General features: G+C 35.3%; 1 protein-coding gene across 1 annotated transcript in view; it reads left to right on the top strand.

Moving 5' to 3' along the window:
- LOC103277234 (cytochrome P450 3A4-like) overlaps positions 1–9997 on the top strand; it is a gene marked incomplete at its 5' end in the record, with an annotated part of 44198 nt that overhangs the window by 8921 nt on the left and 25280 nt on the right. Inside the window, 2 exon segments of the mRNA XM_021707344.1 lie at positions 6735–6862; positions 7998–8064. Of these exon segments, the coding sequence (XP_021563019.1) occupies positions 6735–6862; positions 7998–8064 (195 nt within the window).

Below are 9997 nucleotides of genomic sequence, written 5' to 3'. Positions count from 1 at the left end.
CACTGAAAAAGACATAGAATGGCAAAATGAATAAAATATCACCAGGCAACAATACACTGCCTTCAAGAGACCCATCTCACTAGAAAGGACATGCACAGACTCAAAGTAAGAGAATGGGAAACAAATTTTCAGACAAATGGAACACAAAAGAAAGGAGGAGTCATAATCCTAATTTCAGACAAAATACCATTTAGGCTATCAAAAATTAAAAAAGATACAGAGGGCCAATACATAATGAAAAAAGGTTCACTCCATTAGCAAGAAATATCTATCATAAACATATATGCAACTAACATAGGTGTACCAACTTTTATAAAGCAACTTCTAGGAAAACTAAAGAAGGATATTGACTCTAACACCATCATGACTGGGGACTTTAATACCCCATTCACAACCCTAGACAGATCATCAGGACAAAAAAATCAACAATGAGATCAGGAACGTCAATGTGACTCTTGACCAAATGGACTTAATTGATACCTACATAACACTCCACCCAAAGACCACAGAATACACATTCTACTCATCACCACATGGAACATATTCTAAGATTGACCACATAATTGGCCATAAATCAAGCATAAGCAAATTTAAAAGGACCAAAATTTTACCATCTACCTTCTTGGACCACAGTGAAATAAAAATAAACATTAACACCAACAAGCTCTCCCCAAAATCCACAAAGACATGGACACTAAACCGTATGATGCTAAGCAACTCCTGGATAAATGATGAAATCAAAACAGTGATCAAAAGATACCTGGATACAAATTAAAATGAAGAAACATTTACCAAAATCTCTGGGATGCCATGAAAGCTGTAGTAAGAGGGGAATTTATATCCCTACAAATGCACATGAAGAAAATGGAAGGATCACAAATTAACAGCCTAACAAGCCACCTAAGGAAGCTGGAAAAGCAAGACCACAAAAACCCTAATTTCAGCAGAAGAATCCAGATCACCAAAATAAAAGCCCAAATCCAGGACGTAGAAGACAAAAAGACAATACAAAAAGATCAATAAAACAAAAAGCTGGTTCTTTGAAAGGATAAACAAGATCGATGGTCCCCCAGCTAGACTGACCAAGAAAAAGAAAGAAAAAACCAAATAAGTACAATCAGAAACACAAAAGATGAAATCACATCTGACCCTGAAGAAATACAAAAGATCATTAGAGACTACTATGTACACTTCTTTGGAAACAAACTTGAAAACCTCAAGGAAATAGAGGACTATCTGTCATCACACAACCTGCCTAGGTTGAAACAAGAAAAAATTGAGACACTAAATAGACCAATAACAATCAAGGAAATTGACTACATAATAAGAAAATTACCTACCACAAAAAGCCTTGGACCAGATGGCTTTTCAGCAAAATTCTAAAAGACATTTAAGGAGGAGCTGATTCCAATTCTACTGAAGGTATTTCAGGCAGTTGAGAAAGATGGAACTCTCCCCAAATTATTTTATGAAGCTAACATCACATTGATACCCAAGCCAGGTAAAAATCCAACAAAGAAAGAGAACTACAGGCAATATCTTTGATGAACATAGATGCTAAAATTCTCAACAAGATCCTAGCAAACCGGATTCAACAACACATCTCAAAAATCATCCATCACGACCAAATAGGCTTCATCCCTGGGATGCAAGGCTGGTTCAACATTCATAAAACCATAGATGTAATTAAATGCATCAACAGGTGTCAAAAGAACAACCACATGATTATATCATTAAATGTAGAAAAAGCTTTTGATAAAATCCAGCACCCCTTCTTGATAAAAACCCTTGAACATCTAGGCATACGGGGAACATACATCAAAATAGTAAAAGCCATCTACGAGAAACCCACAGCCAGCATTCTCCTAAACGGACAAAAATTGGAGCCATTTCCCCTGAAAACTGGAACAAGACAAGGATGCCCACTCACACCCCTCCTGTTCAATATAGTATTGGAAGTTCTGGCTAGAGCAATCAGAGAAGAGAAGGCAATCAGAGGTATCCAAATAGGAAAAGAGGAAGTCAAATTATCTCTCTTTGCAGATGACATGATTGTGTACCTTGAAAACCCAAGAGAATCTGTCAAAAACCTCCTTACATTGATAAAGGCCTTTGGCAAAGTCTCAGGATATAAAATAAATGTGCAAAAGACAATTGCATTTCTTTATACCAATAATAAACAAACAGAATCCCAAATAAAAAGCACAATTCCATTCACAATAGCCACAAAAAAAATGAAATACCTTGGCATCTTCCTAACCAGAGATGTGAAAAACCTTGACAATGAAAACTACAAAACTCTGCTCAAAGAAATCAAAGGTAACACAAACAGGTGGAAAAATATCCTATGCTCATGGATTGGAAGAATCAACATTGTGAAGATGTCCATCTTACCTAAGGCAATCTACAGATTCAGTGCAATACCTATCAAATTACCAACAACATTCTTCTCAGTCCTAGAAAAAACAACACAGGAATTCATATGGAAACACAAACCTCCAAGAATAGCCAGAACAATCCTCGGCAAAAAAACAAAGCAGGTGGTATCACATTACCAGACTTCAAACTTTACTATAAAGCTACAATCATCAAAACAGCTTGGTATTGGTAAAGGAACAGGCATATAGGTCAATGGAATAGAATTGAGATTCCAGAAGCAAAACCTCAATTTCTCAACCAACTCATCTTTGACAAAACCTCCACCACCTAGCACTGCGGAGAGGAGAACCTATTCAGTAAATGGTGCTGGGAAAACTGGCTGACCACACACAGAAGATTGAAACAGGACCCCTATGTACCCATACACAAAAAATAACTCCAAATGGATCAGAGACCTAAATGTAAAACCTCAAACCATAAGAACCTTAGAAAATGAAGTATACACCCTCATGGAAATTGGAACTGGCATCCAATTCCTGAACAAATCCTGAAACCCACAGGCCATAAGGGATAAGATTGACAAGTGGAACCTTATTAAACTGACAAGCTTCTGCAAAGCCAAAGAAACCATCAAGAGAGCAGGGAGACAGCCCACAGACTGGGAAAAAGTATTTGCCAACTCTAGGCCTGATAAAGGCTTAACATCTTGGATCTACAAGGAACTCAAATGTGCTGAAAAGAAACAAACAAACAATCCCATTATAAAATGGGCAAAAGATATGAACAGATACTTCATAAAGGAAGACATTCGAGCAGCCAACAGACACATGAAGAAATGTTCAACCTCACTAATCATCAGGGAGATGCAAATCAAACCACACTGAGATACCACCTAACTCCAGTCAGAATGGCAATTATCAATAACTCAAAAAATAACAGTTGCTGGAGAGGGTGTGGCGAAAAGGGAACTCTTCTACACTGTTGGTGGGAGTGTAAACTAGTGCAACCTCTGTGGAAAGCAGTGTGGCGATTCCTAAAAGCTCTAAATATCAACCTCCCATATGACCCTGCAATCCCCCTCCTGGGAATATACCCTGAAGAACTCAAGTCACTCTCTCACAAAGATACCTACACATGAATGTTTATCGCAGCATTATTCACAATAACAAGAACTTGGAACCAACTATGCTGTCCATCAAAAGAGGACTGGATTTAAAAAATGGGACACTTATACACGGTGGAATACTATGCAGCCATAAAAAAGAACAAAATCATGAATTTCACAGAAACCTGGATGGAACTAGAGTCTATAATACTGTGACCTCTCACAGAAACAAAGGTCTGAGTATCACATGTTCTCACTCATATAGTGGACCTTGATCATCCAACGTACTACCATAAGAAAATGAGTGACAGTGGTGGGAAACTATAGGGGGGGAAGTGGATGGGACTAATGGTAGTAAACATCTGTCTGGGGACAGGGAGACGCCTCTTATCAACAAGGGGGCCTGAATGAAGCATATTTGTATACCTAACCTTTAACTGTACCCCACAATATCATAATAAAAAATATTGATTAAAAAAAGCAATATAATCTACAAATTTTTTTCTATTTTTAGACGCTTTTCACTTTCTTTACAGTGTTCTTTGAAGCACAAAATTTTTAATTTTGATGATGTACAATTTAAATATTTTTCCTTTATTCCCTTTGCTTTGGATATCAAATCTAAGAATCTACTGCAAAAAAGAAAAGAAAAGAAAATCTACTGCCAAATCCAAGATCATGGAGATTTACCCACTTGAAATTGCCAGGGTAGGGAGGGCACACCATATCAATAAGAGTACCCATGTAAGGAACATTTGTATACATAACCCTGAATTGTACCCCACATCTTTAAAATAGAAAACTTTAAAAAAAGATTTTCTCCTCAGATTTTAGATCTTAGACTATGTTTAGGTTTTTTAAAAAAATCCATTTGTGTTATATACAGTGTAAGGTAAGGGCAACTTTATTCTTTTGTATGTGACTATCCAGTTGTTTAAAAGACTAATTTTTCTACATTCAATGATCATAACACTTTTCTCAGAATTCGGTGGATTATATACATATGTGTTTATTTCTGAACTCTAAATTTCATTCCATTGACTATCATATATGTCCATCCTTGTGCCAGTACTACATCATCTTGATTACTAGAGCTTCGTGGTAAGTTTTGAAATTGAGAAATGTGAGCCCTACAATGTTATGTTTCCTGTTTTAAGGTTGCTTTGGCTATTCTGGGTTCCTTGAAAATCCATATAAATTATAAAATCAACCTGACAAGTTTTTACAAAGAAGCCAGCTAGTATTCTGATTTTTTTAAAATGCATCAAATATTCAGATCAATTTGAAGTGTGTTACCATTTCATAATATTGTTTTTGAATCCATAAACATTGGATTTTTTTCCATTTATCCAAATCCTCTTTAAATTATTTTCACAATGTTTTATAGTCTTCAGAGTATTAATTTTACAGTTTTGTTAAATTTATCTCTACGTGTTTTATTTTTTGTGATGGTATGGTCAATTTAACTTTTTAGATTTTACTTATGGATTGTTGCAATGTATAGAAATGCAATTTAATTTATGCATGCTGATTTTGTATCCTGAACCAATTCTGTACTTGTTGATTAGATCTCACAAGTGATGGAAGTCATAAGAGAGGTATCCTTTTCTCATTTCTAATCTTAAGGGGAAAGCTAATAAGCCATTAAGTATGGTGTTAACTATGGATTTCTTATAGATACCCTTTATCAGGTTAAGGAAATTCTCTTCAATTCCTAGTTTGTTGATTGTTCTTATCACAAAAGCATGTTGGATTTTGTCAAGTGCTTTCTCTGCATCTAATGAGGTGATTGTGTTTTTTGGTTTTGATTTATATGGTGTACTGCATAATCTATAATCCCTGGGGTAACCCCACTTGGCTTTGGTATATAATTTGTTTCATATGTTGCTGGATTTAGTTTGCTAATATTTTGTTGAGAAAATGTTTATCCATATTTATAAGGCATATTAGCCTGTAGCTTTCTTTTTCTCTGATATCTGTACCTGGTTAATATGAAGCAGAAGCCTGAATGTCTTACAGAATTTGGAAGTATTTCCTAATCTTTTATCTTTTGAAAGTGTTTGTGAAAAATTGGTATTAATTCTTCTTTTAATATCTGGTAGAATTCACCATTGAAACAATCTGGTCTTGAACTTTCCTTGTGGGTAGTTACTTATTAATTCTTACATCTCTTTATATGTTATAGTTTTATTCAAATTGCCTATTTCTTTATGAGTCATTTTCTGTTGTTTGTGTCTTTCTATGAATTTGTCCATTTCATTTATCTAATTTATACAACTGTTCTAATAACACAATTTGTGCTAAAATTCCACTTCTTTTTATTTTTAGATGTCAATAATAATTTCCCCTCTCATTTCTGAAGCTAACAATTTATCTCTTTTTAATGGTCAGTCTAACTAAAGAGCTGCCCATTTTGATGACATTTTCAAAGAATGAACATTTGATTTTATTGATTTTTCTCTATTTTATTTTGTCTTCTATGTCATTAAGCTTCACTTTAGTCTGTATTATTTTCTTCCTTCTGTTTGCTTTAGGTTTCATATACTCTTTTTTTTAGTGTTTTATAGTGTAAAAGTAGTGATATAAGCCAGACACAGAAAGATAAGTATTACATGTTCTCACTCATAGGTAGGAGCTCATCTTTCTTTCTTTTAACTTAGACATTATATTAATAAATTTCCCTCTGAACACTGCTTTTACTACATCCCATATGTTCTGGCATATCGTGCCTTCATTTTTGTTCATCACAAAACAATTTCTACTTTCCCTTTTGATTTCTTCTTTAACTTACTGGTTACTTAAAAGTGTATTGTTCAATTTCCACATATTTCTGAGTTTCCCAATTTTTTTTCTGTTAATGATTTCTAGCTTTATTCCATGGTAGTTAAAGAACATGTGCTGTGTTATTTCTCTCCTGACCACTATTCTGTAAATAGCATGATTAATTAAAGCAGCAGACCATGACCTTGTTTTTCCAAAGAGATTTTAGTACAATAGATTTAAAAACCGAAGAGATCAGATAAGCTAATCCTGTTTTTTTTTATCATTCCAAAGATGCAGAAGGGGCCACTGATCACACTGCTATAGTGTGTGGACATGCCCTTGTTCAGCTAGGGGTCTAGAAGGTGAAGAAAGGTCATAAAGGAAATGACCAGAAGTCTATTACTCTTCTCATTAGGAGAGAAAATTACAATTCCTTTCAGTAAATGTTGCATTTTTACCATGGTTGTCTTTTTTATTTTCCCTATAGTATTCCTTCCATTTCTTACTCCAATTTGTGAGGCATTAAACATCTCTTGCTTTCCAAAAGATGCTACAAATTTTTTTAAACAAGCCATAGAAAGGATAAAAGAAAGTCGCCTCAATGATAAACAAAAGGTAAAATCTGGTGGTGGCTACATAAGGGTGCTTTTTTGTTTTATAATTTGTTGTTGTTATAAATTATATATATATATATAATTTTTTGAGACATACAAACACACACACACACACGCAACCTGTGCATTTCTCTATATTTATTTACAGGAAAAACTTTAGGTTAGTTGAAAACAGGAGTTCTTTTACATTTTAGGGGAAGGAATAAGGTGAAGGTTGGGAAGGGAGATATGAGAATGAGTGAGAGAGACAGCATTTAAAATTTAATAACAGGCACAATTAGTATGTCATGGTATAAACATTATTGAGATGAAAATTTCACCACTTCCCTTTCCTTTTTCCCTTTAATGAATTGCCAAAGGATAAAAATTACTCCTGAAAAATTATTTTACTGATATTATAATTACTCCAGATCATAGATGTGGAAAGAATACTTTCAAACCCAAGCCTGTTATTTTACCCATTCTCCAATGAAAAGCCCTGGCCCGCAAACTGCTGGAGTGTAAAATATATTAAATTTCAGCATTCTCATGACCTTGAGTGGGCAAGGACATTCTCTGATCATTGAGGCTACAAGCGGGCTGACTCAGATTTGTCTCCATGAGACCTAAAGGCCAGTTCAAAGACATCTGCAGGTGGGGGAGGCAGGACTGGGTGACCAGATATCATTGATGATTAAATGGAATTCTGGAAGGTTAGAGTACTTGAAAATGCTTGCACAGAAGCTGCTAGTGAGCTATGAAAATGTCAAGAGATTAGTCTATGTGGTCATTGGTTAAGAATTAAAACAGAACAAGGAAGACTGAAATTCAGGACTTCCTCCTGAGCAAGCAGGTCTAACTGGAAAAGAGCCCATCAATTCTTTGGCCCCAAAGCTGTGCTCTAAAGCCACAGAAGCTGAGGATCAGGGATGAAGATCAAAAAGCAGTTGGACACAATAGCTGGATTTCTCTCAGAAAAATATCCTGCTGGTCAAGGTTTCTGATGGATAGTTTTGTTCACTAATGACTCAGGCAACACCTGTCAGACTTCTAGACGAAAAGGGAGTATATGCTCAGAATGGAGGTTGAATGCTACACTCCTACTTATGACTTCACGAATGATTTTATGTCATTGAAATTTCACTTTCTACTTCCAGCACCGAGTAGATTTCCTTCAGCTGCTGATTGACACCCAGAATTCCAAAGAAACAGAATCTTGTAAAGGTAACCAAGGAGGTTTTTTGGGGGCTACTGATGGGTAAGATAAGAGGGAGGGGCTTGTTCTGGAAATACGCAGGAAGCTTTCCACGAAGATAAGAATTTCTGTCGCACTGCAGAATGGCAGTTGTTTGGACCTTATAAACGGCAGCTGGAGTTTCTCTCTAGAAGCAACATAGGCATGGTCATATTCAAAGCTTGACACGCCACCCCAAGCAAGCGTGTCTTGACTGGACTTCAGTCAGTGGTCTGACTGATCACTGACAGCAGAAAAAAATACTGAATCTCATCATCCTCCTGATCCACTAGCTCAGAACCTCTGCCTCAAATGTCAAATCAGGAGACACACTGTCCCAAAAATGGTGATTTTAACTGGAAATACTTGTTGAAAGTGTGTTCACTAACTTAATCTACTGTAAAGTTTTATTTTTCTCTGCAGTTAATTAGCAATTTGGGAGAGAAGACTTTAAAATGTGTAAATATTCTCTTCCTGTTTAATCGTTCACCTACTAGTTTTATCATCCACTGATGGTTTTTGACTGAGGCCATTATTGCTACGATGATTGCAAAATAATGACTTTCTAGTTACATCATTCCTTCACATTTATGGATTGGTATTTCATTTTAAGGGAGAGTGCTCCATTCTTCCCTATTCATTCATTTATTTATTTCAGTGGGATCTTATATATCAACAATTTATTCTTCTATTATTATTATTATTTATTTTGATCAAATTTTCTCAGGTTTGAATGAGTTCCTGGGTCCTTTCTTCTTCTTCTATTTATTTTTTTACAACAGAGATTATTTATTAGAACAGTTTTGGTTTCATAGAAATATTTAGCCAAATATACTAAAGGTTTCCCATATGCTCTTTTCCCCTATATACATACAACCTCTCCCACTATCAACTTCTCCCACCAGAGTGGTATATTTGTTGCTACTTGTGAATCTACATTTATGCATTAGTATCACCCAAACTCCATAGTTTGCATTAGAGTTTATCCTTGGCAATATATGAGTTTTAGAAATACATAATGACATGCATTCACCATTATAACAACATATAGGGTATCCTGTATCCTTTTGCTTATCATTTTCTTGAGTACTTTCTTGCTTTCAGGTGCAAGTTATTCCAAGTTTCTCTTCTATTTTCTCTGACCATGCAAAAAATCATCCATATTTCCAAAGAGCTCTACTCTTAGTGAGAAAATTGTATTCGGAAATCAAAATCTGGGAGCTAGGTGTGGTCATTGATACTGGGGTTTATTTGCTTTTAAATCCTGTCTGTGGACAAAACTAAGGAAATAAAATATGTTTATGCAGACTGAGAAATGTGATTTTTAGCCTTCTTCTGGAACATAAACACTCCTACCATGGTCAATTTCAGTTACCAATGATATGTCAACCATCTCACAAAATTCCTGAAGATGTAACAATTTGTTCTAGACACCAGGGATGAACTAACTCCAGCATAGCAATATACATATATCTATGTCTACAACGATTTCTATCCATCTATCTATCATCTATCTATCTGTCCCAATACAATCTTCTGTGATAAAGGAAATAGTCTCTCATTTCACCATTCAGTGCAGTAACCTCTAGATATAGGTGGCTGTTGAGTGGCAGACATGTTATTAGTGCCACTGAAGAATAATTTTAAATTATATACAATTTTAATTAATTAAAATTTGAATTTAAATAGGCACATGGTTGCTAGTGGTTATTGTATTGGACAGCAGAGTGCTAAACTTTGAGATTATAGTCCATTTCCAACTCAATATCATGGGGCTCATGGTGAATGAAAAGAACAGTTGGGGAATTAAATTTACACACAGCAGCATCACAGTAACCATCACTCATAAACTATAACTCTGTAAACCTTTTCCGCATTCAATTCATGTCATTTTTGGTTATGAGTTTCATGGTTGAGGTGGGC

Source organism: Carlito syrichta, unplaced genomic scaffold (genome assembly GCF_000164805.1).
Source record: "Carlito syrichta isolate Samal-C Ts95f unplaced genomic scaffold, Tarsius_syrichta-2.0.1 Scaffold316691, whole genome shotgun sequence".
Lineage (NCBI taxonomy): Eukaryota > Metazoa > Chordata > Mammalia > Primates > Tarsiidae > Carlito > Carlito syrichta.
This window is presented reverse-complemented; position numbering and strand designations above follow the sequence as displayed.